The following is a 27,545-nucleotide window of genomic DNA, read 5'->3' on the forward strand; positions in this document are numbered from 1 at the left end:
CTCTTTCCATGGGATGTCTGGTTGGCTATAGAGTCGAGGAATAGAGTCGGCGGAGCTCTCCAGACTTCACCACCACTGCCACGGTTCATGTCTGTATGCTCCTTCTGTTTGCTGCAAAATTGCACTTCATGTTTGGAATTCAAGTGGTCTTGGTGCAACAAATACAGGGCAAGTTCATATAAATATGAATGCAGTTCAACACATACAAATACAGTCGATCATAATTATTATCATTAATATTTTACTAGAGTTTAGACCGAACCGAAAAAGACCGCAAGAGTAACAAGAACTACACTCACTATCCGGAACATTATGATTAGCTACAGAAGGACCATCACCCTAACACCACCAAAACCAATAGGAAATACACAGCTTGGAATCACGAGGTAATGAAAGAGACTTGGCAGTCAGGGACGTTCCTCTCAATTTGGAAGGTTATGATATATCAGATACTTCCGCTGATGATGATGATGAGGATAATGATGATGATGGGAAGGCCTCTTTTACGGGCAAAGCAAAGCACAATCATCACCATGTATCAGTACAGTGAGTAGTTAAACCCAACACGAATGAAAAATGTGAAATGGAATAAAAACAATAATTGTAAAAATTTAAACAATCGACGAGGAGACAATAGTCGTAAAATGGCAATAAATAAGATAAATTGTGCACTCATAACAGCAAAAATGAAGAAAGTCAAGTTCCATAACGTTTTCTTGTGACTGTCAAGTGTCACCAGTGGAACACCGTCACATAAAAATGTAATAACTAAAACACACACTTATATACATGTAGCTAATATGGTTTCAGTTATGGAACTTGACTTTCTTCATTTTTGCTGTTGTTATGATCATGAGTGCACAATTTATCTTATTTTTTGCCAATTGTAAAAATATAAATAAATAAAAATTCAATATCAAACACGAATAAAATAAAATAAAATACGTAAAAAAACCCAACAATATCGAACACGGAATTAATTCCGGAACTGATGATGATGATGATGATGATGATGATGATGATGCTCTGTGTTCATTGCTTGTTTTTGTATTGATTTACTTCCTTGACTGCTTTTGTGTTTCATCATTTTCCGGTTGGTTTTGTGTTGATTTCCCCTGTTCACTTTACATAATATTGTAATGATATACATTTGCTTTGCCCGTAAAAGAGGCTTTTCTCATGATGATGAAATTGGTGACCTGTTTTCGCGGCTGCCGTAGCTCCTACCAGAAAAAGTCAGTCAAGAATTTCAGGAGCTATTGTTTGATGGGTCGTTAGATAGAGGCCGGTGTTTGTGAGACTGCAATCATTTAATGTTTCTTCCTTAGTGGTGTAGGTAGATTCTGTTTTGTAAGCATAGTAGGACTACTTTTGTTTTGTAAGTCAATCTCATTCTCCACGCTTTGCTGTCTTTTGGTTATGTTTTAAAGTAGTTTTTATGACCTGATGTTTGTTTTTTATATTTGTAGTTCTATTGTTGACATCTTTTGTCTTTTCTTTGGGTTTTAAAAGGTTAACTTCATCCTCGTGTTCCTATTGCCTTGTATTGGAATTTGCCCATAAAAGTGGCTACGGTGTGATAATGCATTTCTATAAATTATTTCGTGTTTTAACATTATTTTCAGAAAATTGCTCTTACAATACCTTGCGTTTCATATTCATAATATTGTTGCCCGTAAAAGCGGCTTGGCCACATGAAATTGGTTATCCTCCATGCCGTCTTTCATAACGCCCAGTTCAATCCTGAACAAATCGGAATTTCGTGATGCTGTTTGTATTCGATATGGTTTGTCATTGGAGGGAGTGTCCAGTTCCTGTATTTGTGGGCAAGACATGACAATAGATCATGCCATGAGTTGCCCGGCGGGTGGTTACCCAATTGCAAGACATAACGAGATCCGGGACATTCTGTCAGAAGCTATTCGGGAAATACTACCAGATGTGGAGAAGGAGCCTCTTCTCAAGCCGTTCGAAGGAGAAACACTACCACATCGAACTGCGAACCGGTCTTTGGAGGCGCGTCTGGATATCAGGGCGCGGGGCTTCTGGACCCGGCAGCAGGATGCCTTTTTTGATGTACGGGTAACACACCCGAAGGCAAGCCTGCTGTCGCGTACAGACGTCCTGCGTCAGCTGAAGACCCATGAACAGGCCAAAAAGAGAGAATATTGTGCCCGTGTAAATATTGTAGAGAGAGCATCATTTACACCGTTAGTTTTTTCAACTTCAGGCATGTGTGGGCCAGAGGGGTCTCGTTTTTTGAAAAATTTGGTATCGCTTGTTGTTGAGAAAAATCCTGAGTTACATTATTCTGTAGTCATGGGACAACTTCGATCTGTATTGTCGCTGTGTTTGCTCCGCTGGTGTATTACCTGCATACGTGGTTCGCGGGCATCATACAAGCGCCAGCGCCACAGCTTTTTAACAAGCTGCCATACCCTTAGAGCACGTTGATGTGTACGGGTGTCTTATGTTTGTTCTTTTATTTTCCATTATGAGCCGGTCTTCTCAGATTGGTGGCCCCATGCCCCATGCTCATTGTGTTCAACTGCACTTTGCGTTCCTTTTTATATTGAGTTCCAGTGCACTTTGTGTTCATTTTCCTCTCTTTTTTCATTCTATTTGAATTTTGATGTATTGCGTTTTTGCTTGCCCGTAGAAGAGGCTGTTCAAATGATGATGATGATGATGATGATGATGATGATGATGATGATGATTATTACTCTGTGTTCATTGCTTGTTTTTGTATTGATTTACTTCCTTGACTGCTTTTGTGTTTCATCATTTTCCGGTTGGTTTTGTGTTGATTTCCCCTGTTCACTTTACATATTGTAATGATATACATTTGCTTTGCCCGTAAAAGAGGCTTTTCTCATGATGATGATTATCGCTGGCTCGCTGGTTATGGGTCGATTGCGGTGCCTGCTCTCGTTCACTTTACTCCGTTGGGCAGTGACCTGTTTTCGCGGCTGCCGTAGCTCCTACCAGAAAAAGTCAGTGAAGAATTTCAGGAGTTATTGTTTGATGGGTCGTTAGGGGTCGTCCGCAATTATCGAAAGTTTTTTCCAATCCGTAGTAGCTTCGAAAGTGGGTGGGTGGGTCAAGGACAGTTACGGATTGAAAAACTTCCGAAATGACACGTGCGCGTGCGCGTGCCACGTGTACGTCTACGTGTAGCCCCTGTTTTCCACGCGCGGCTAGCTGCGCGCGAACTGTCTACTACCGTACTGGCAATATATGTTGCCGCGTAACGCGTAACGCAGGGGGGTGCGGCGTAACGCGCGACCAGGCTAGTGCGACAAATTTTCGTTGAGTTCGTAACGCGCGTCCGGCGGGGTGCGGCGATCTTTTCATTGCAGTTTGCACTGCACAAGAAAAATGATGCGGCAAAAGCAAAAAAATGATGCGGCAATAGCAAAAAAAGTGATGCGGCAATAGCAAAAAAAGGACTGCGGCAATATAGAAACCTGTGTAACGGCTCCTGTGCGACTTTGCATGTAACGCCCTGCGTGCGGCAAACATGTGCCAATGTAACGCTTCATGGCCTCACTGCGGCAACATATATTGCCAGTACGGTACAAATATTTTTGTAGTTCTGGCAGTTTCTGCGCCCACGCGCGCGCTTCCTTGGCTGCTCCTAGCTGGGCCGGGGATCATAAAGTTCGGCGCATTCGACGGCGAGTCGACACTTTCTATTTTTGAGTTTCACTGTCTCCTTCGTCCAGAGTACCGTCTTCCATGCACTCCTTTGAAGTCCTTCCGTCTAGCGCTGGCGCTGACGACTGTTATTGACTATGTCCAGACAGGCGACGTTGTTTGGAAAGGCGGTGAAGAAGCATCCCTTTTTCAAAACCGCTGGTGACTCTGATTATTACAGAACAATAAATTGCTTGTGGCAGTTGTCCAAGACGACGAACAAGGATGTATTCTTTGCCGAAGCGAAAAAGGAATGGACGAGTTTGTTCCATATGTGTTGGGTTGTGTGTCCATCAATAATATTTTATTACGGACTGGGGGGCCGGGGGTGGGTGGGTGGGTGAGGAAAAATTTGAAGCTACTACGGATTGGAAAAAACTTTCGGTAATTGCGGACGACCCCTTAGATAGAGGCCGGTGTTTGTGAGACTGCAATCATTTAATGTTTCTTCCTTAGTGGTGTAGGTAGATTCTGTTTTGTAAGCATAGTAGGACTACTTTTGTTTTGTAAGTCAATCTCATTCTCCACGCTTTGCTGTCATTTGGTTATGTTTTAAAGTAGTTTTTATGACCTGATGTTTGTTTTTTATATTTGTAGTTCTATTGTTGACATCTTTTGTCTTTTCTTTGGGTTAAAAGGTTAACTTCATCCTCGTGTTCCTATTGCCTTGTATTGGAATTTGCCCATAAAAGTGGCTACGGTGTGATAATGCATTTCTATAAATTATTTCGTGTTTTAACATTATTTTCAGAAAATTGCTCTTACAATACCTTGCGTTTTATATTCATAATATTGTTGCCCGTAAAAGCGGCTTGGTCACATGATGATGATGATGATGATGATGATGATGATGATGATGATGATTTCTTGTTGAAATCGCGTCCGAAAAGGGAGTATCGTCATGGTTGACTGTTGCCCCGCGGTGGCAAGATGGAACCATCCTGAAGAAATCCGACTTCCGTGATGCCCTGTGCATCCGCTATGGGCGAAGGTTGAGTGGGCTACCCGATTCATGTGTTTGTGGTGTGCCTCTCAGCCCCGCTCATGCACTTACCTGTGCCACTGGCGGCTATACCATTGCCCGTCACAATGAGGTGCGGGACTTGGTTGCTGGACTACTGAGGGAGGCTGGAGTGGTGGACGTAGAGACGGAGCCCCGGCTATTGCCCTGCAGCAGTGAGCATTTGCCTGGTGGTCGTTCCCTCAACCGATGCGCAGAAGCTCGTCTGGATGTGCGGGCTCGCGGCTTTTGGTCGTGGCAACAGGACGCTTACTTTGATGTGCGGATCACTCATCCCGCAGCGTCTGTGTTGTCTCGATCACAAGCCCTGAGTCAGCTGAAGTCTCACGAGCGAAACAAGAAAAATCAATACGCCAGCCGTGTGGTTAACGTGGAGCGCGGCTCCTTCACGCCACTTGTGTTCTCGACGTACGGCTTTAGTGGCCCAGAAACTACTCAATTCCTGAAATCATTGGCCTCCCTGTTTGTTGAGCGCCATACTGAACTGAAGTACCCACTAGTAATGGGCATACTACGCACCCGTTTGTCTTTCTGCTTGCTGCGATGGGCAGTCACCTGCTTCCGCGGTTGCCGCGGTTCGTACGGCAAGAGGCGACAGCCGAACTCATTTCTGGCCCAGTGCCGCCAGGCGGAGTAGGGTGCTGCCTTTGGCCTCAACTTAATATAATGCTATTTGGTTTTTCCCCTTTTATTACTCTGTGTTCATTGCTTGCTTTTGTATTGATTTACTTCCTTGACTGCTTTTGTGTTTCATCATTTTCCGGTTGGTTTTGTGTTGATTTCCCCTGTTCACTTTACATAATGTAATGATATACATTTGCTTTGCCCGTAAAAGAGGCTTTTCTCATGATGATGATGATGATGATGACATCCTCTCAGATTCAAGGTGATGGCCTTGGCACCTCACGGGCTGGAGCGTCAACATCCAACATTCATCCCACAGGTTCTCAGGTGGAGCTCCTGGCTACCCTAGATGCTTCGGGTCCTGAGTCCTCTGGACAAGCGGCAGACAGCGGTGATGCCGGCACCTCGTCATTACCGGCCGGCGATTTCGGAGGCGCGGTTGGTCGGCCGGCTCATCGCATTGGTGGGCGGAGCGGGGTGGATCCTGCGCCCTCCCTGTTGCCAGGAGCTGCTGCTGTGGGGCAGGGCTCGGCCCAGCCTGCTGCTGCTGCTTCTCCGGCTGCCGCGGTCGCTCGGCAGACTTCTACATCACAGGTCTCTCCTGCGGGTGCCAGAGTTAATACTATGAGCAGTGATGATTCCCTATCTTCGAACACCTCCCTCAACAACGACATATCCCGAGCGTATGAGAAGGTGGTGACCTGGCGGAGAAACTTATTCAACGTTCCATTGGGCTCGGCTGGTGGTGATTTTGTTGACGTGCTCACTGGGCTCATCAAGGGTTTCACCAATGGCTCCTCATTACGACCAGTTGCATGGAAGGCCGTCGGTGTTGCCTGCCACCTGCTTCTCCAGCGTCCGCATGATTCTAAGATGATGTCAAACTATAGCGACCATTTACGGCGTCGACTCACTCTATGGAAATCTGGCCGAATAGATGATCTGACTACTGAAGGAGAGTCCCTTCAGGATCGTCTCAAGCCCCGGTACTCTACCTCGTCTGGTGGAGGAGAGAAGAGTGATATCACATTCAGCAACCTGGTATTTTCGGGAAAAATTAAGTCTGCCATTCGCTACCTGTCCAGTGATTCTTCCAATGATGTGCTGGGTATGACAGATGTAGTGGACGAAGAAACTGGAACTACCGTGAAGGAGGCACTGTTGCAAAAACATCCACCTGCTGCCGAGCCCCCGGTTTCGATACTTCTCGCCGGCGACCCGGAGCCAATCAACAGTATAGTGTTCCAGAAAATCACACCGGAGCTCATCCGACGTCTGGGCCGACAGATGAAGGGGTCCTCGGGCCCATCTGGTCTGGACTCTGACGCGTGGTGCCGGATGCTAACCTGTTATCGCAAATCGTCAGATGGTCTCTGTACTGCTCTTGCCAGCTTTGCCCAATGCCTGTGCTCGGAGGACTTGGATCCGGAACACCTATCCGCATTTACCGCCGCTAGACTTATTCCATTGGACAAACACCCAGGTGTGCGGCCGATTGCGGTGGGTGAAGTGTTCCGCCGGCTTGTGTGTCGTGCCGTTATGCGGGTGCTTGAGTCCGATGTACTGCGTGCTACTGCTCCCATGCAATTGTGCATTGGGGTGCCGTCTGCCTGTGAGGCAGGGGTTCATGCAATGCAGGAGTTGTTCGCACGAGAGGACACGGAAGGCATCTTGTTTGTAGATGCTACGAATGCGTTCAATTCATTGAATAGAAACGCGGCCCTCCATAACGTGCCCTATGTATGCCCCGCTATGGCAAAGGTGTTCCAGAACACGTACAGTTCTTCAATTCGTCTCTTCGTCTCCGGCGGCGGGGAGATTGAGTCACTGGAGGGTACTTGCCAGGGCGATCCGCTGGCCATGGCTCTGTATGGTATCGCTACAGTCCCGATGATTCGGCGCCTCCAGGAATCCAATCCATCTGTGGCTCAGGTTTGGTACGCGGACGACGATTCTGCAGGTGGCCGCGTTTCTTCATTGTCCACATACTGGGGAGACATAAGCCAACTGGGCCCTGACTATGGATACATTCCAAACCCACAGAAATCAGTGTTGCTGGTCAAGCCGGAGCATGAGGAAGAGGCCCAGCGCCTCTTCTCCGCCACTGGAGTTACCATCAAGACCAGCGGCAACCGTCACCTCGGCGGAGCGATTGGCAGTGAGGAGTTCTGCTCTGCCTTCATGGCCAAGAAGGTGGATAAATGGAAGCAGGTTCTGGATTCCCTGACGGGGATGGCTGTCACTCAGCCTCAGGCCGCATACACCGTTTTTACGAAGGGTCTGTCATCCACATGGACATACCACTTGCGTTGCTCACCTTGTTCGGCTGAGATACTGGCCGAGCTTGATGAGAGGATCAATGATTGCCTGATACCTGCCCTTCTGGGGGATGGCGTTCGTCCTGGTAGCCCTGAGAGAGAGCTGATGTCATTTCCAGTGCGTCTTGGTGGTTTGGCCCTCCCTCTGTTGCAGGATAGTGCACCAGCAGAGCTCGCAGCATCCTTGAGCATCACAAAGCCTCTTGTTCAGCTACTGTTGACTGGCACATATGCGAACCCTCCAAGCGTGCCTGGTGATATGGCAAGGAGCGATTTGTCGGATACTGCCCAGTCAGAGGGCTCCGGTGATACAACCCAGGAGGTTGCCGACCGAGTGAGGCTCTCCAATCATGATCCCGTCCGCGATGCTGTTGGGGACACCCGCCAGCTGGCACGCTCGACTCGGACAAGCAAAATGCGGAGCCTATGCAGCCGGCAACAAGACATTAAGGCGGACTTGAGCTCGGAGCAACAATTTCTTGTTGAAATCGCGTCCGAAAAGGGAGTATCGTCATGGTTGACTGTTGCCCCGCGGTGGCAAGATGGAACCATCCTGAAGAAATCCGACTTCCGTGATGCCCTGTGCATCCGCTATGGGCGAAGGTTGAGTGGGCTACCCGATTCATGTGTTTGTGGTGTGCCTCTCAGCCCCGCTCATGCACTTACCTGTGCCACTGGCGGCTATACCATTGCCCGTCACAATGAGGTGCGGGACTTGGTTGCTGGACTACTGAGGGAGGCTGGAGTGGTGGACGTAGAGACGGAGCCCCGGCTATTGCCCTGCAGCAGTGAGCATTTGCCTGGTGGTCGTTCCCTCAACCGATGCGCAGAAGCTCGTCTGGATGTGCGGGCTCGCGGCTTTTGGTCGTGGCAACAGGACGCTTACTTTGATGTGCGGATCACTCATCCCGCAGCGTCTGTGTTGTCTCGATCACAAGCCCTGAGTCAGCTGAAGTCTCACGAGCGAAACAAGAAAAATCAATACGCCAGCCGTGTGGTTAACGTGGAGCGCGGCTCCTTCACGCCACTTGTGTTCTCGACGTACGGCTTTAGTGGCCCAGAAACTACTCAATTCCTGAAATCATTGGCCTCCCTGTTTGTTGAGCGCCATACTGAACTGAAGTACCCACTAGTAATGGGCATACTACGCACCCGTTTGTCTTTCTGCTTGCTGCGATGGGCAGTCACCTGCTTCCGCGGTTGCCGCGGTTCGTACGGCAAGAGGCGACAGCCGAACTCATTTCTGGCCCAGTGCCGCCAGGCGGAGTAGGGTGCTGCCTTTGGCCTCAACTTAATATAATGCTATTTGGTTTTTCCCCTTTTATTACTCTGTGTTCATTGCTTGTTTTTGTATTGATTTACTTCCTTGACTGCTTTTGTGTTTCATCATTTTCCGGTTGGTTTTGTGTTGATTTCCCCTGTTCACTTTACATATTGTAATGATATACATTTGCTTTGCCCGTAAAAGAGGCTTTTCTCATGATGATGATGATGATGATGATGCTTGTCCTACTGGCGGCTACACCATCGCACGCCATCATGATGTTCGCGATTTGCTGGCGGGTGTACTGTCGGAGGTATTGCCTGACGTGGAGGTGGAGCCGGTGCTAGCGCCATTTGATGGGGAGGATCTTCCCCATCGTACAGCCAACAGGAAATTCGAAGCTCGCCTCGATGTGAGGGCGCGGGGTTTCTGGTCCAGGCAGCAGGAGGCTTTTTTTGATTTTCGGGTGACTCACCCAAAGCCAAACCTGCTGTCGCGTCCAGAAGTCCAGCGCCATCTCCAAAAGCATGAAGGCATGAAAAAGCGGGAATACGGAGCGCGTGTTGTGAATATAGACCGAGGCACATTCACCCCGTTGGTTTTCGCCACGAATGGCATGTGTGGCCAGGAGGCAGACCGCTTTCTCAAGTGTCTTGCAGCCCAGTATGTCGATAAACACAGTGACTTGGCCTACTCGCTGGTTATGGGTCGATTGCGGTGCCTGCTCTCGTTCACTTTACTCCGTTGGGCAGTGACCTGTTTTCGCGGCTGCCGTAGCTCCTACCAGAAAAAGTCAGTGAAGAATTTCAGGAGTTATTGTTTGATGGGTCGTTAGATAGAGGCCGGTGTTTGTGAGACTGCAATCATTTAATGTTTCTTCCTTAGTGGTGTAGGTAGATTCTGTTTTGTAAGCATAGTAGGACTACTTTTGTTTTGTAAGTCAATCTCATTCTCCACGCTTTGCTGTCATTTGGTTATGTTTTAAAGTAGTTTTTATGACCTGATGTTTGTTTTTTATATTTGTAGTTCTATTGTTGACATCTTTTGTCTTTTCTTTGGGTTAAAAGGTTAACTTCATCCTCGTTTTCTTATTGCCTTGTATTGGAATTTGCCCATAAAAGTGGCTACGGTGTGATAATGCATTTTTCTATTTCATGTTTTAACATTATTTTCAGAAAATTGCTCTTACAATACCTTGCGTTTTATATTCATAATATTGTTGCCCGTAAAAGCGGCTTGGTCACATGATGATGATGAGGCTGTCTTTGGGATGGTGATGCCAATGGCTGGATAGTGATGAAGAAAATGGAAAATTTGAATGATGCTGATGGTGGAGATGATGCTGTCGCCATGGTCACAGTGGGAGCAGGACTGGTACATGTATGTCAGTGACTCAATGTCCATACAACTCTGTGTGTAGTAATGCTGTTGACGATGATGAAGACGAGGCGACAGCAGCTCTGGCACTGGAGCAAGTCACTCGTCCAGCTGTTCCAGCTGCTTGTACGTTCCAGGAGTGATCACGGTGCCTGTTTTCGTTCGGTATGTTTGATGCTGGTGAAGCACCGCCGTAAACTCAGATACATACTTGGAATCATCTTTCCCAATAAAATTTCGAATAATGCTCTTTATGCTAAAACTGCTCAATGCCCAATAAGTGCAGTCTGTAGACGCCGGCGCTTATTATGGTGTGGACATGTCATTCGTGAAGGGAAGGACGCTGTGTCCTACAAAGCCCTTCACATTGGCAATGAATATAACAGATATAAAGAAGCCCAGAGGTCGCCCAGTGACCAGATGGGTAGACAACATTAGGAATGACCTTTTACTTCGCTGCGGCTGCGGACTGTGGGCCCTGACACAGCAACTCAGTAATCGGCTGGACGCATGGCACCGCAGAAAATTGCGGTACCTGCTTGGTGTGGTGTACCCTCACCACATGTCGAATGCCAAGGTGTACGCCTCAACGCGACAAGGCCCAGTCAGCACTACCTGTCGCAGACGTCGGCTGCTCTGGCTGGGCCATGTTGTTCGCGAAGGACGTAACTCAGCATCCTACCAAGCACTGGAGATGGCAATTAATACCCGGGACATCAAGCGCCCACGTGGCCGACCCCATCTCAGATGGATTGACAATATTAAAAGTGATCTAAAGCACGCCAATATTGATATTTCTGACTGTTTTGAACTGGCTCTAGACAAGAAAGAATGGCTGATGCTTGTGGAAAAATGTGCTGCGCTTGCGTAGTTGTTCTTGCTGCGATACGTTCTAACAATAATGAGATGCCTTTTGTCGGCTCTTCTGCCTGGATTTCGTTGACAGATGCGTTAAGCCCATGGATCCTTCCATGAGTGACATGCGAACTGTAACTATTATTATTATTATTTTACTTCTCAATATGTCTCTTTTGGAAGCGGAGCAACTTGCCTCAGACAGAACGCACTGGCTCGACGTTGTCGACAGATGCATGACCCTCATTGGATTTTTCATATGAGCTATGCGTGCTATATTATTAAGCACCTAGGTGACATCTAGCCTCTAGCCTAGGTACAATTCCCCTTTCCTGCTCAATACGAGCCGCGATGCATGTCGCCAACAGGCCAACAATCTGCTGCCACCCTACCACCAAGACTGTCAAAATGTCATCAGAGACTGGGCAAAAGTGCTTAGTGGTATGTCATGCAGTATTCAAGTACAATGTAGGTGTGTTGCGCTAAGGAGGTAGTAGCCTGAGTACTACTGTCTGACTCAGAGTAGGGATAATCCCTGTGACAGGGATCGGTGGCATGCAACTGTCGTCATCTGTCGTGCCTCATGATATTCGCTCTTTGCCGTACTATACCGTGTGGCCATCAGGCATCATCTGTTTACGGATGCTGTGTTCATTTACGCTAGTCGTGATTCGTCTGGAACTGACTTCGTTATGCCTACTACAACTTATTACTTACAATGATGCTACAGCATTTTGGCAACAATACGCGTACGCGTAACAAACAATACGCGTACGACCTATAAAACAGAGTGTTCAGGGGAAGAAACACAAAGCACTCGTTGCATGGGTGACTTGGAAGCCATCACATCCAGGATTACTATAGTGAAGTTCAAGAAACCATTCGTGGTGATATTCTTGGCCATTCCCACTGGTTCCCCTAGCCAGCGCAGGGCAGAGCTACTCTCAATTTTCTTATGGTGGAGGACTGTCGTGCGAGTGAGCACAGAGCGCCTGGCAGCGGCAGTATGGCGGTACGGAATGCCTTGTGCAGGGCATGTAGGGTGTTGTTCTACGTCAATGTCCTACTGTGGTCACATGGCAGTCTAACCTCCGCGGGCGACAAGGGCGCATGTACTGACCAAGGTAACTTGATGTGAATTCTCGAAGTGCATCTGAATTTAATAGCGGCTCGGGGAGTGCTACATAGCACTCAGTCCCAGTGAGGCTGCAGTGAAAGCCTCTTCCAAGGCATGCTAGACCTTTGCTCAGAAGAAGGAAAACCACTACTAAATTGTTGATTGCATGTATATTATAGATTCAAGCAATAACATTATTTTTGGGAAGGAATGGGAGAGTTTGGAATCCAAAGGATCAGTCGGGGAAGTGAACTGCCTGGAAAGAGACGAATATGCCAACTTCTAGTTTCGGTCTGGTGGCGCTGTTCCCATAGCTCAGATGGTCAGAGAACTGCTCGTGACAAGCAAGGCCCCGGGTTCGAGTCCTGGTGGGACTGGCATTTTCTTCTCTTTTCAAGCAGTTCACTTCCCCAACTGATCCTTTGAACAATATTATTATTATTGTTGCTTGAATTTCTGGATGGTCGTGTTGTCGTCCATCCATTCATCATCGATACTGGTACAGAAATCTACAAAACATTGTTATCCATCTACATAACAGCTGTTTACTCTCCGAAGTATTACACTGTATAGGTAAGTGAATGGAAGCCTTGGAAGGAATGCCCCTGATTTCTAACGTTACCACATACAGCAGTCGGCGGACAATGTATTTGCATATACATGTACTTGTACTGAAGTATAATTATGACACAGTATCTCTATTCAGGCTCAACAAGCTTTACTCGACTTATATAGTCATGTGTTGACTATAGGTGGAATCTTGGTATTGTTTATGAACAGCCAAGTCCTGGCCATCAGGAATCTCGATACAGACGAACAGGGATACGGATTGGATGAGCTTTCACATCGGCGAGAAGCTTTGCCTTGTGTGCGCAGTTCATCCTAATCCGTACAACGAGAGCGTTGTTCCTGTTCTGGAGTGGAGTTTGAACGGCAACACAAGTGCCTTGGCAAAGAATACACAGCAACTCGCCGCATCGTTCAAAGAAACGGGAAAGAATGGATGGCTGTCTGTGGTTCAGATCGATTCTTCAACAGACCAAGACATAGGAGTATACGTGTGCAAGGCGTCCTTTCCTTCCCTCCAGCTCCAAGCAAATGTTACACTTGAGCAAAAACGTGAGTTGACATGTGTTTTAACGCTTGTGGCTGTACGTAGAAAAAGTGTATGAATTTTAAAAACATTATTTATATTTCATGATTCGTGTATAGACTCGTCGCACGGCGTTTTCGCGTCCGTAGGAACACCAGCACCCATAAAACGCAAACCTGCTTTCAAAAGCAAGTTTCATTCAGGCAGCGCATGTACAGCTTGCAACTATCTATAATATGTTTGTAGCCATGTTGGCCATCATGGCAATTGCATGCCCAACCCAACCCTGTGCAAGACCACCAGACATAAACCTCTCAGCAACTGAGGCCACAACTACTAGGAATAGCCCATAACAGATTGTCTAGCCCACAGTTGTACCAAAAATCACGAAGTTTTTTCAAGAATGCATGCTAGATAGCCTAGAGCCTATACTAGATGGAAGCTAGAGCCTATGCTAGATGGAACCTAGAGCCTATGTCAAAAAAGTATTCTTTCTAGACCAAAGAGTGGTATATTTGATAACATTTAATAACGATAGAAATATTTACGATACTTCTCCAGACGTTTCGTTGTTCTGAACAACATCGTCAGTGGATAAAGAAAAAGGATAAAGATTCTCTATCCACTGACGATGTTGTTCAGAACAACGAAACGTCTGGAGAAGTATCGTAAATATTTCTATCGTTATTAAATGTTATCAAATATACCACTCTTTGGTCTAGAAAGAATACTTTTTTGATATTACAATGAGAGTGAATAATCAACGACTTGTCCACCAACTCTTTGACTAGAGCCTATGCTAGATGGAACCTAGAGCCTATGCTAGATGGAACCTAGAGCCTATGCTAGATGGAACCTAGAGCCTATGCTAGATGGAACCTAGAGCCTATGCTAGATGGAACCTAGAGCCTATGCTAGATGGAACCTAGAGCCTATGCTAGATGGAACCTAGAGCCTATGCTAGATAGAACCTAGAGCCTATGCTAGATGGAACCTAGGGCCTATGCTAGATAGAACCTAGAGCCTATGCTAGATGGAACCTAGGGCCTATGCTAGATAGAACCTAGAGCCTATGCTAGATGGAACCTAGGGCCTATGCTAGATGGAACCTAGAGCCTATGCTAGATGGAACCTAGAGCCTATGCTAGATGGAACCTAGAGCCTATGCTAGATGGAACCTAGAGCCTATGCTAGATGGAACCTAGAGCCTATGCTAGATAGAACCTAGAGCCTATGCTAGATGGAACCTAGAGCCTATGCTAGATGGAACCTAGAGCCTATGCTAGATGGAACCTAGAGCCTATGCTAGATGGAACCTAGAGCCTATGCTAGATAGAACCTAGAGCCTATGCTAGATAGAACCTAGAGCCTATGCTAGATGGAACCTAGAGCCTATGCTAGATGGAACCTAGAGCCTATGCTAGATGGAACCTAGAGCCTATGCTAGATAGAACCTAGAGCCTATGCTAGATGGAACCTAGAGCCTATGCTAGATGGAACCTAGAGCCTATGCTAGATGGAACCTAGAGCCTATGCTAGATGGAACCTAGAGCCTATGCTAGATGGAACCTAGAGCCTATGCTAGATGGAACCTAGAGCCTATGCTAGATGGAACCTAGAGCCTATGCTAGATAGAACCTAGAGCCTATGCTAGATAGAACCTGGAGCCTATGCTAGATGGAACCTAGAGCCTATGCTAGATGGAACCTAGAGCCTATGCTAGATGGAACCTAGAGCCTATGCTAGATGGAACCTAGAGCCTATGCTAGATGGAACCTAGAGCCTATGCTAGATGGAACCTAGAGCCTATGCTAGATGGAACCTAGAGCCTATGCTAGATGGAACCTAGAGCCTATGCTAGATAGAACCTAGAGCCTATGCTAGATAGAACCTAGAGCCTATGCTAGATGGAACCTAGAGCCTATGCTAGATGGAACCTAGAGCCTATGCTAGATGGAACCTAGAGCCTATGCTAGATAGAACCTAGAGCCTATGCTAGATGGAACCTAGAGCCTATGCTAGATGGAACCTAGAGCCTATGCTAGATGGAACCTAGAGCCTATGCTAGATGGAACCTAGAGCCTATGCTAGATGGAACCTAGAGCCTATGCTAGATGGAACCTAGAGCCTATGCTAGATGGAACCTAAAGCCTATGCTAGATGGAACATGCTGGACAAAGTCAAGCACATGTATGCATACATGCACAAAGGTCATTTAAAAACTAGTGACCTGTTTCATAACCCTCTGCATGGCTTCATGCATGCACACTCGTACTACCCCCCCCCCCCCCCTATACACCATTGTATGCATGTTGCTTATGAAAAGCTATGTCCTTGTGACATGCCATTACCTGTTGCAGAGTACTACTTCAAGGAGGGATTGCCCAAATCGTACTACATTGGGGAATACGGAGACATACAGAATATCACCTGCCATTCGCAACATGATCTCTTCCCCGTTTGGTGCAAGCTCAGGAAGCTCAACCTAGACTTAAGCGAAACAAATTGGGCAGTGCAGTGTATTGAGCACAATCTGCAGTACAATCGCCATGCTTCGCACAATCGAGCAACATTCCCTGTTATTGTCAATGAGAGGACTGCTGGCTGGTGGAAATGTATGCTGAGCTTTAGCCATCAACCTTTTGTAACCCTTCCCCCAATAACCTATGTGCCAATCCAACTCAAGATCAAAGGTCAGAATTTGTGTAATGGTTAACTGAAGTACTATGATATTATGATGTTGCTTCTTCAAAAGAACAGGATTGATACCTTCTCACCAGACCATTGGCCTGGCTCTTACAAGATATGAAGAATATTTTGAAAAGGTTAGACCCTGTGAAACAGAGAAGATGAACAGAGTACATTACATGTATGTAGTTCAGTAGTCCAGAGTAGACATATTGGAGCATGTCAGGTTTCACATGATGTGTGAGAAGGATAAGACAGAGGAAGGGAGGAGGGGCAGGATAACGCGCGGGAAACGTCAAAGCGCGCGTCGCCACAGATGCAGGATGACAGCAAATGCTCCGGCACCCAGCCATAGCGCAAACACGGAGCATCTCTAAACTCAGACTTGGAGAGACGAAAGCCATGACAGGATAGAGGACGTGACATTTTTGTTGTTGTTGATTTTTATTTTACTTCGCAAGGCCAAACGGGCAATGGTGCCCAATTCTATGGAAGTGAATTTCAAGGGTAGAGAGCTACGGGGAGAGAGCTACATGAAGAGAGAGAGAGAGAGAGAGAGAGAGAGAGAGAGAGAGAGAAAGGGGGAGAGAAATAGAGAGACACAGAGAGAGAGAGATAGAGGGAAGCAGTGAGGTTAGGGGCATCGGAGGGTGGTGAGCGCATCAACGTGTGGTTGGGGGCAGCAGCGAAGAACAAATTGCTAGCGATTTCGTCAGCCAAGCAGAGCTACCACGCACGGAAGCAAGTTCAAGCTGAGCCGCATGTATTGCGCCTTCACCGCTCACAAACCCACAAACCCCTCCTTCAGCTGTTGCTGTGATGCCCGAGCCGCAGTGCGGACTTGACGTTTGGCGGTCTTGGTACGTCTGCCACACCAACTAGCGAGGGATCTGCCTTAACGATCGTTTCCCTGAGCTCATTAGTAACAGCTCGGGAGTGTGCATAGTGCCGTGGTGAGATTGGGCGGTGGGAATCGAGAAGCCCAAACCGCCATCCCGACAAGCGAACGAGAGCATATGTCGCTCCACACTGGACGGAGGGAGTCGACCAGCGAGGGCTGGAATGAGGCGGTCCCTGATGACAGCTTCCAGACTACCAAATTCCTCAGATGACATCTCCAGGGTCCGGAACAAGAAGCACAACTTGCCTTGTAGACCATGGAGAGTTGAAGTCCGGGCTTTGTAGGTTTAGACCTATCATTACTACACTTCATTCGCTTAGAGTAGTCTCGCTGGCCGAATGCTGCTATATGCAATCTGTCAGATTGACAGCATGAAACAAGGTGAAGGACACTGTGTTCGGAAACAGTGACCTTACTACAACCTTCTGCGGTTGGCAGAGCCCCTGTCCCTGCGGACCATTTGAACCATATGGGTGTTGAACCCGGTTCTGACCCTCATTATGCTAGGGGAATTTTAGACTTCTCCTTACGTTCGTCGTGTATTCTTTGATCGCTCCTGGATGTCGTCCTGGTAGTCATGTAGCTACTTAAACCTGAACTTTTTTGAAACTTCTTTTTTTCCAACTTCTGCCCATGGCGTCCTTCTCTCAGCTCGTCAGCTGTCAACGGTATCCTGCCACCACCATGACACTGTCGCGAGAAGGTGCTCTCTATAGGCGGGGTTGGTGACGTCCCGACGCGGCCATTGGTAGGCCTTCACCACGTCGTAACACCCCGGCTACACGTTGGTCACGTCAACTAGTTTTGTTTGTAAATCACTTGTTTGTTGATCTTGTTACGTAAACTGGTATTGGTCAAGAAGATTTGAATGTACAAAAAACCTGAGCAATTGCAAGTGCCTCATTTTTGCTACACGTTGGTTACATTCTTTGGTACAGCTGGTGACTAACCTGTATGTTCATTATCTTGTCAAGGCCTACCCATGGCCGCGTCGGTACATCACCAACCCCGTCTATAGAGAGCACCTTCTCGCGATAGTGTCATGGTGGTGGCAGGAACTGTTGACAGCTGACGAACTGAGAGAAGGACGCCATGGGCAGACGTTGGAAGAAAAGAAGTTTCAAAAAGTTCAGGTTTAAGTAGCTACATGACTACCAGGACGACATCCAGGAGCGATCAAAGAATACACGACGAACGTAAGGAGAAGTCTAAAACTCCCCTAGCATAATGAGGGTCAGAACCGGGTTCAACACCCATATGGTTCAAATGGTCCGCAGGGACAGGGGCTCTGCCAACCGCGGAAGGTTGTAGTAAGGCCACTGTTTCCGAACACAGTGTCCTCCACCTTGTTTCATGCTGTCAATCTCACAATATGCGTGAACTATAACAAGGTTTATCTCATACTGGTTTTGAACTAGTATTAGGTTATATAGTACATGTACCGGTACATGTAATCTGCACAAGGCCGAATGCTGCTACATCTACTCAGTAACTACTTACCGTTGTTTCCCATGAAATGTGCCATGGCATACCTGTTCATGGCATACCTGTTCTAGTTTTGTAAACCCAGTTGAATTTCTAACTATAATAATACACAAGAGAGAGATTGGAAGCTGTATCGCAACTCTCAGTTTCATGTAACGTTATAACTCTCAGTTTCATGTAACGTTATAACTCTCAGTTTCATGTAACGTTATAACTCTCAGTTTCATGTAACGTTATTACTCTCAGTTTCATGTAACGTTATTACGACGAGCATCAGGCAACTTGGCTACTCATGCTGCCCTCTGTTGCCCCGGCATGCGTTCAACCAGATACAACAGCAACTCGTAACAGTATGAGACCAAGAACTTTCTCCTCTGAGATAAAACTGCAAGAACAAAAACTGTAAACTGCTTCCTACAGTTCAAAACTGACAACTAAAAAACTTCAAAGGCATGGAAGTATACATTCTAGAATGACGAAAGCGAGAGCGCAATCGCAGCCTCCGAGTATCCACAGGACTGGGCACAAATGCAAAGACGAGTGAATATATTACGACTAGATAGCATGGAGACAGCACATGCATCAAACGATACGCTACTAGAATCTCAGACAATGCAAAGGTTGAGACTGGCCTGCGGTAACAATAGTCAATACATCAGGCGCCAGCAGCATGCACTAGAATAAAAGGAATGAAACCTGAGTACAATGAAAGGTCATGCAAGATTCACCACAAGCTGGGAATATTCCAGAACATATCCCCCTTCACTCACGAGCACAGGGTCAGCAAACAAACTGTGACGAGTGAGTACTACTACGGTACTGTATGATGAAAGAAAAACTTCATAGGTTGAGAGAGAGAGAGAGAGAGAGTACTGTCACAGGGCTGCCTGTAGCACTTCAGATACACAAGGCACAAACTACTCGGTGTCCAGAATAGGTACTAGATGGTGGATAGACCGTCGGTAGATCTTGTCGCCGATCTTAATATCCACTACTCGGACAAGCTTGTCTGCACCAGGATGCACTGCTGTGACTCTACCCATGGGCCATGTTCCACGGGGAGTGTTTGATGTAAGACACAGCATGATGTCACCTACGGCTACATTGTAGGGCTTGGCGGATAATGCCGGCAGAAAAATTGGCAGAATTCGGTACTTTTTCTGGTAAGTTTCATGCATGTTTGGTATGTGGATAAAGAAATGGAGCAGAATTCGAGGAATTGCCCGCCATAAGGTTTGTATGGTTCTGCCAATTTCGGAGCAAAAAAAGCAGAATCTGCCACCTTTTCGAGCATTATCCGCCAAGGCCTACTACATTGCGACCTTGACGTTGCCACTTACGACGGACATTCAACAAGGGAACATACTCATCTCGCCACCTGTTCCACACGTCTGCTACAAGCCGCTGAACATACAACCAACGTTTGCGTGGGTCTCTGCTGGGGTGCTCGTCTGCTTTCACTTCCAGAGCCATTGGTGGGTCGAGTCGTCCGACGAGGAAATGTGCTGGTGTTAGAGGCTGCAAATCAGCTGCATCGGCACTTACAACTGTCAGCGGGCGCGAGTTCATCACAACTATAATAATAGTTAGAAGTTTCCGTCTGAAATGGAACAGTTGGTGGGGTGCTTGTAGAACGTTCAGAGCCTTCTATTTTGTTCGACTTTGGAGTGATTCATGTTGCCTGAGATGAGGAGTGCTAGGCATGAAACTCCGAGTTGCAACAAAACTCGTTGCAACAAAATTTGTTGCAACGAGTTTTGTTGCAACTCGGAGTTTCATGCTAGTTGTGCTCATTGTCATTCGGCCGAATTTTGTGATGATCTTGAGATAAAAAGATTTTACCAAAATGCAAAAGCCAACAATGTTCAATGTCATTGCTTCTGTTCGTCACTAACACTGATTGCACTGTCCACAGAAATACAACCAAAGTCTGCATGGATTGAAGCAAGGGCAACAGCGTATGTGGAGGGATCGTCGGTTGTCCAGCAACACCTACCCATTGCGATGGATGATGAGACAGATCCGAAGATTGTCTACCTGGTGGGCTGGTCAAGCAATATCATTGCCATCAGCATATCTTGTACGCCGAACATGGCCACATACCCCACCCCAGAGGTGTGTATGACATTATTCCTTTCATATACCGTACTGGCTTGATTATACCCTTTGATTTCTTTCTCGAATAGTCAGCGTCTAGTCTAGAAAATGCTCTCTCTTGAATAGTGCTCCCCCCCTCTCGTAACCAAGCAGATGTGCAAGTTTAGTGTTGGATTGCTAATGCTCTTGCTCATGTCACTGCATTGTTGGTTTCGGGATCAAAATCGAAGTTCTTGTTGCAGTTTCTGGTGAGTCGTGATAGCTTTTAAAAGGGCCATCCGTAATTATCGATCTTTATCATGAAGAGAAAAAGTTTCTTCCATGGATATGGCCGGGTGGGCTGAAGAGAGTTTCGTTATGAAAAATATTGATAGCTGAAACATCAGTCCATTCTAGCTGTCAAGTCATATTTTTCGTTCATGGGGGTGGGTGGGTGGGGGAGCTGGAGGGTCATGACTCAACTTTTTCGTTTCGCGAAAAATATCGATAATTCCGGATGGCCCCTTAGTAGAGTAAACTTTAGACCTGTTCTTCTTTTACTTCTCCATTTTATGCTACAAGACGTTTAAAGTACCCGCATTGAAATTAACTCCTAAATCTGCGGAAGAACAGTATACCAAATATAATATCCTTTGTCTTCGACGTGTTCATAACAACAGGTGCGGTTGAGTTGGAGCAAGCTAGAAGTGTTCAGTGACTCTGAAGTCAGCGTCACAAGAAATCTGACCAAAACTTTACCTCCAGGTGGATATCTTCAGCCAGGCATACTACTGAGCTGTGAGATCGAGAACAAGCTCGGCAAAGCGGAACGCACGGTCGAGCTAAGAGCAGGACGTAAGTGTAAATAAACTACATAAATAAACAAGAGTCAAGAGTTTCGGAGACAGCAGTTTGAATATAGCGACACAGACGACTAGTTGGACTGTAAGCATTAATTTCCTAAATGTCCACGTGTATGAGTAAAATGTGAATCGATGATCGCAAGGCACACAACGAAAGGGAAAGAGAGGATTTGTTCAGAAATATTTTCTTGTTACATTCATCAGTGAATCTACATTACTATGGAATGGGGATTACTTGGAACAAATCTTATATGCACTTGATAATACCGCCATTCTTATATGGACAAATAAAAGTGAAAGAAGGGGAAAATAGAGCTAAACAAAAATGTAATTATTCCAATTGTCCCGCGCTGAATACATGACAATCCCTGCATAATGCCTTACCGACCTGGACAATGTGATCACGCCTGCCCAGTCAGCTGGCGTGCCCCCTTTCGAACCCAGACAATCTTTTCAAGATTGGTCTATGTTAGGTGTCTTGCAGAGGCAGAGGTTTTTGGTTATGCTTTCCGTTCCCGTCCTGTCTCCTTCATGCTAGGTGCAACTGACTACCATGCTCTGTGTACTAGTCTGCGTATAGATTTATAATAGATGTGTGTGTTTGTGTATGCGTGTGTGTGTGTGTGTGTGTGTGTGTGTGTATGTGTTGATCAGGTACACCTAGTTTGTCAGTTCAGGAAGCATGGGTCAAGGATCGGCCAGGAGGGAACACCACCGATACCAAGATTGTTCTGCACGTTTTCGGGGAGCCTCTGACTGAAATCACGGCCTGTGTAAGGATGAACTTGCTAAGCCATGCGTCGCGCTGTCAGAAGAAACTGACAGGAAGCACGACATACGCAGACCTGCCTGTTCACAATGCAGATGACCCAGTCAAGATCTTCTTCTCCTGGACTGCAGGCCAGCAATGCCAGTACGAGGGACATCAGTATGGCATTGCAACATGGAATATTCAGACAAAAACGCTGCAAAGCGGCGGAGTGAGCCGAAACGACACATTCATCTTGCGTTTACCCAGTATAGTACCGGGAGCCAAGAAAATAGTCAAGCTTGCGTTTACTTTCGGTGCTGCTCTTGACGGATCAATATACAGATCTCTGCCAGGTGAGCTTTTTAAATGATGTTGACAAGCAGGGAAGTTGCTGGAGTACAGGAGGGTAGCAACAGTTATCTTGCCAATACATTGAATGTACTTGTCAAATTGAGAATAGAGTGACTCTAACACAGCTCACATGAGCACCCCAGCAATGATGTATACAAGTGATATGCATGAAAGCCAGCTGTATACCATGGTATACCGTATCGAACTGTAGATGTGGGAGTTCACCCTTTCCTCACTAGCTCAACACTTGCCATCTGCATTTTGGCAACAGTACGCGTATGGCCAATAAAACAGAGTGTTCAGGGGAAGAAACACAAAGCACTCCATGCGTTGCATGGGTGACTTGGAAGCCATCACATCCAGGATTCAAAGTTCAAGAAACCAGAATTCATTCGTGGTGATATTCTCGGCCATTCCCACTGGTTTCCCTAGCCAGCGCAGGGCAGAGCTACTCTCAACTTTCTCATGGTGGAGGACTGTCGTGCGAGTGAGCACAGAGCGCCTGGCAGCGGCAGTATGGCGGTACGGAATGCCTTCTGCGGGGCATTTAGGGTGTTGTTCTGGGTCAATGTCCTACTGTGGTCACATGGCAGTCTAACCTTCGCGGGCGACCAGGGCACATATACTGACCAAGGTAACTTGATGTGAATTCTCGAAGTGCATCTAAATTTAATAGCGGCTCGGGGAGTGTTACATAGCACTCAGTCCCAGTGAGGCTGCACTCTGCAGTGAAAGCCTCTTCCAAGGCATGCTGGACCTCTTTGCTCCGAAGAAGGCAAACCACTACTAAAATTGTTGATTGCATGTTTGTGTCTTTCCCTCAAACTAGTAAAGAGATGAATATGCCAACTTCTAGTTTCGGTCTGGTGGCTTTGTTCCCATAGCTCAGATGGTTAGAGCACTGCTCATGACAAGCAAGGCCCCACCAGGACCGGGTTCAAGTCCTGGTGGGGCTGGCCTTTTCTTCTCTTTTCAGGCAGTTCACTCCCCAACTGATCCTTTGAACAATATTATTATTATTGTTGCTTGAATTTCTGGATGGTCGCGTTGTCGTCCATCCATTCATCACCGAGAATGGTACAGAAATCTACTAAACATTGTTCTCCATCTACAAAACAACTGTTTACTCTCCTAAGTATTATACTGTATAGGTACATGTAAGTGCATGGAAGCCTTGGAAGGAATGTCCCTGATTTCTAACGTTACCACATACAGCAGTCGGCGGATAATGTATTTGCGTATACATAATTATACTTCAGTACATTGTACTGAAGTATAATTATGACACGATATCTCTATTCAGGCTCAACAAGCTTTACTCGACTTATAGTCATGTATTGACTATAGGTGGAATCTTGGTATTGCTTCTGTACAGCCAAGTCCTGGCCATCAGGAATCTCGATACAGACGAACAGGGATACGGATTGGATGAGCTTTCACATCGGCGAGAAGCTTTGCCTTGTGTGCGCAGTTCATCCTAATCCGTACAACGAGAGCGTTGTTCCTGTTCTGGAGTGGAGTTTGAACGGCAACACAAGTGCCTTGACAAAGAATACACAGCAACTCGCCGCATCGTTCAAAGAAACGGGAAAGAATGGATGGCTGTCTGTGGTTCAGATCGATTCTTCAACAGACCAAGACATAGGAGTATACGTGTGCAAGGCGTCCTTTCCTTCCCTCCAGCTCCAAGCAAATGTTACACTTGAGCAAAAACGTGAGTTGACATGTGTTTTAACGCTTGTGGCTGTACGTAGAAAGAAGTGTATGAATTTTAAAAACATTATTTATATTTCATGATTCGTGTATAGACTCGTCGCACGGCGTTTTCGCGTCCGTAGGAACACCAGCACCCATAAAACGCAAACCTGCTTTCAAAAGCAAGTTTCATTCAGGCATGCGCATGTACAGCTTGCAACTATCTATAATATGTTTGTAGCCATGTTGGCCATCATGGCAATTGCATGCCCAACCCAACCCTGTGCAAGACCACCAGACATAAACCTCTCAGCAACTGAGGCCACAACTACTAGGAATAGCCCATAGCAGATTGTCTAGCCCACAGTTGTACCGAAAATCACGAAGTTTTTTCAAGAATGCATGCTAGATAGCCTAGAGCCTATACTAGATGGAAGCTAGAGCCTATGCTAGATGGAACCTAGAGCCTATGTCAAAAAAGTATTCTTTCTAGACCAAAGAGTGGTATATTTGATAACATTTAATAACGATAGAAATATTTACGATACTTCTCCAGACGTTTCGTTGTTCTGAACAACATCGTCAGTGGATAAAGAATAAGGACGTTTCGTTGTTCTGAACAACATCGTCAGTGGATAAAGAAAAAGGATAAGTATATGTTATCGCATGGTTGCAAGGGCCTTATGGCATATTATTGCCCCAAGAGGTTAGCCCGAGGGCCGTAGGCCCGAGGGCTAACCTCGAGGGGCAATAATATGCCATAAGGCCCGCAGCAACCATGCGATAACAAATAATTTATCACATGGCCCACAGAGCAGACCATTGGGCTGCTGTTGAAATTAGCCCAAATGCCAACACATTATGACCACAATGTAAATTGATGTGCTATCATTATCAAAACAGGAAAAATGAAGATATTTCTCCTACGCCCTAACAAAAAGTCTGCTACAGGCCATCAGAGAGTATACAGTACTGAAAGACGGAGACAGAAAAAAAAGTGCCGGCACCGCATCGTCATAGCAATAGACATGGCAACGACAATAAAATACAGCAGAATCATAATTTCAGTTGAAAAATTAAGAGTGCTACCACAAAGAGTTTCTTCATGTTTACATGTGTATCAGGAAGTTGTCAAATACAGTACTGCAACAAGTGCAAGTATTTGACGACTCCCTGGTGTGTAATTCTGAGGACAATTTTTCTTCTTTTTTTCAGCTCCAGATAGCTGTATTTTTCATTGCAAAACATTCCTGAATTGTTGTGTTTGTTGTTCAAGCAAAGGTGAAGGCAGAGGACAGGTCAGATGAGCCTGGTAAGAGTTTTGCGTGGCACATGAAGACCACACACAGGCAGTGACTTTGCGAGGATTTGAAAACGCGCGACGCTGAGTTGAATTTGTGTTATTTCAAATAATTGTTTGTGATCACAGTACCACTTCGAGCAGAACTGAATCTTATCCACAAGCTTACCGACGGTCAGGCTGCCAACATGACTGAACAAATGATCCCTGCAAGCACCACACGGCAGACGTCCGAGGCCATGTCCATTGCCGGGATGTCCATCTCCAAAAAGAATTCCATCTTCGTCTCAATGCTACACTGCGACTCGTCGTAGAGTCGTGGTCTACAGTACAGAGTCGTCGTACCTTACACGGCTGTTAGCTGCACTTGGATCGCGGCAACTTAGTTTTCTGCACGTGAACCATGAAAAATCAATGCATGCTTATGCATGTTCATGCATAACCAGTCAGCTGGCCTGCTCGCCCACGCATTTGACAGGTAACAATTCCATCAAATTTGAGATATCGCTTCGTTCTAAGTCTCAAAACAGTTCTAAAGTCACCAAACCACGCTGGTAATCGATGGCTATTCAATGTTAACATCTTCAGGAAGACTTCAGCCGTTTCCCGAGAGTTTGGGCATCGTTGCCATTATTTTTCACGGTGTTCTTCTTCCTCCTGTCTGGAGCTGCAATTGCATCCTGGAATTATTTGAAAGGTATTTCGTGCGGGCTGTGGGGGGGGGGGGGGGTTCCAACAGGCATAAACTGACATCGCTATAGGATAACTGGTAACTTTCACCCTTCAAGGAGGTAGAGCAATGAGAATTTTTTGTGGCGGTCGTCCAATTTTTGTGGCGGTCGTGGCTGTATTTATGCACTTCCAAGGCTTTCATTCTGCCTGATACTACTCTCTACTGTATGGGAATCGTTGTTTAGGCACATGTAGCTGTCTTATTTGGTAGATCTGCTGTTTTCAATCACTTGGGACACTTTGTCTAGCCTATTTGTCTTTCGTTCGTGCCATCTATCAGTTTTGTGGGGTGCCTTGACTTGTATTTGTGACGTTCTCGAGTACTAAGTAAAGACCCTAATTTTTGACTGGAGACACGTCTTGAATTGAATTTGCTGGGCGAGCCCTCGTTCACGCAGTTGTCCTTATCGTAATAGTCAATATCTGCTTGCTGGACGGACTAGCGGCTAGAACAGGGATGACCAAATGGTCCAAGTGTGTACTAGTACACGATTATTGTTTCCATCACGAAACGAGCGTTGTGGAATTGCAGTCGTCTGCCTTTGGCACTGAGGACACGGAGGAGAGTTGATTGTTACTTCTGCTCAGCAATGAAGCGATCATCAGCTCTCTTTGTTCTAATTATTGAGAGGACATACCGGCATCGCAATCAAGTAAAGATTAGGCAAACCTCGCCAACCTCCAAAGAGAGTCGAAGATATTTTCTCCAAATGCAAAGACGATCTTTGTGAGTTTGTGACTTGCATTTGCGTGCATACATGAGCAAGTCACGGACCACGGCACGTGCGCGGTTACCATGCCATCTCGAACCGACGCCATCTTTCTTAACCCTTTACCGGCAAGTTACTTTTGTATATGAAATCCATAACATTTAGAACGATACCAACGACCAACGCATATGGCCGATTGGTTTGCAGGCCTGCCTGCGAATCATGAGGTCCCGAGTTCGAGACCCGCGCTGGTAGCAGGGAGCGTGTAAAGAATTTTTACGTGAGTAAAGACTTTTTATGCGTGGTGAACTGCGCCGACACCCACGGTCAACTGGGTACTCACAGCTCGGAGTGAGGGTAACAAGGATGCAGTTTACAGGGTTTATGGGCCGTTACACGCCCGATTGGTTGAGAGACTCACCTACTCTCCCCTGACTCACTTGTGAGGTCTGCATTCGCCACTAAGGTGTGCAAGGCATAGGCATAGTGGTGGCCTGCGGAAGCGAAGGCTAGTTTGTGTGTTTCTGAACATTCAAGCGATGCCAACGCGAATCCCGCGAATTATTATTATACCAATAACTCACAACGAGGCCACATTTTGTATGTGCAAGTTATGTTTTCTTGGAAG

At 46.4% G+C, this 27,545-nt stretch overlaps 1 protein-coding gene across 1 annotated transcript in view; it reads left to right on the top strand.

The window, feature by feature from the left end:
- Positions 1-11,900: 11,900 nt before the first annotated feature.
- The window catches only part of LOC135810139 (uncharacterized), a 34,465-nt gene continuing 18,820 nt past the window's right edge, over positions 11,901-27,545 (top strand). Inside the window, exons 1-7 of the mRNA XM_065323604.1 lie at positions 11,901-12,279; positions 13,053-13,391; positions 15,726-16,058; positions 20,355-20,554; positions 21,196-21,370; positions 22,033-22,482; positions 23,856-24,194. Of these exons, the coding sequence (XP_065179676.1) occupies positions 12,111-12,279; positions 13,053-13,391; positions 15,726-16,058; positions 20,355-20,554; positions 21,196-21,370; positions 22,033-22,482; positions 23,856-24,194 (2,005 nt within the window). The 5' untranslated portion in view covers positions 11,901-12,110. The remainder of the gene's footprint in view (positions 12,280-13,052; positions 13,392-15,725; positions 16,059-20,354; positions 20,555-21,195; positions 21,371-22,032; positions 22,483-23,855; positions 24,195-27,545) is intronic.

This window comes from Sycon ciliatum, chromosome 2, assembly GCF_964019385.1.
Source record: "Sycon ciliatum chromosome 2, ocSycCili1.1, whole genome shotgun sequence".
Lineage (NCBI taxonomy): Eukaryota > Metazoa > Porifera > Calcarea > Leucosolenida > Sycettidae > Sycon > Sycon ciliatum.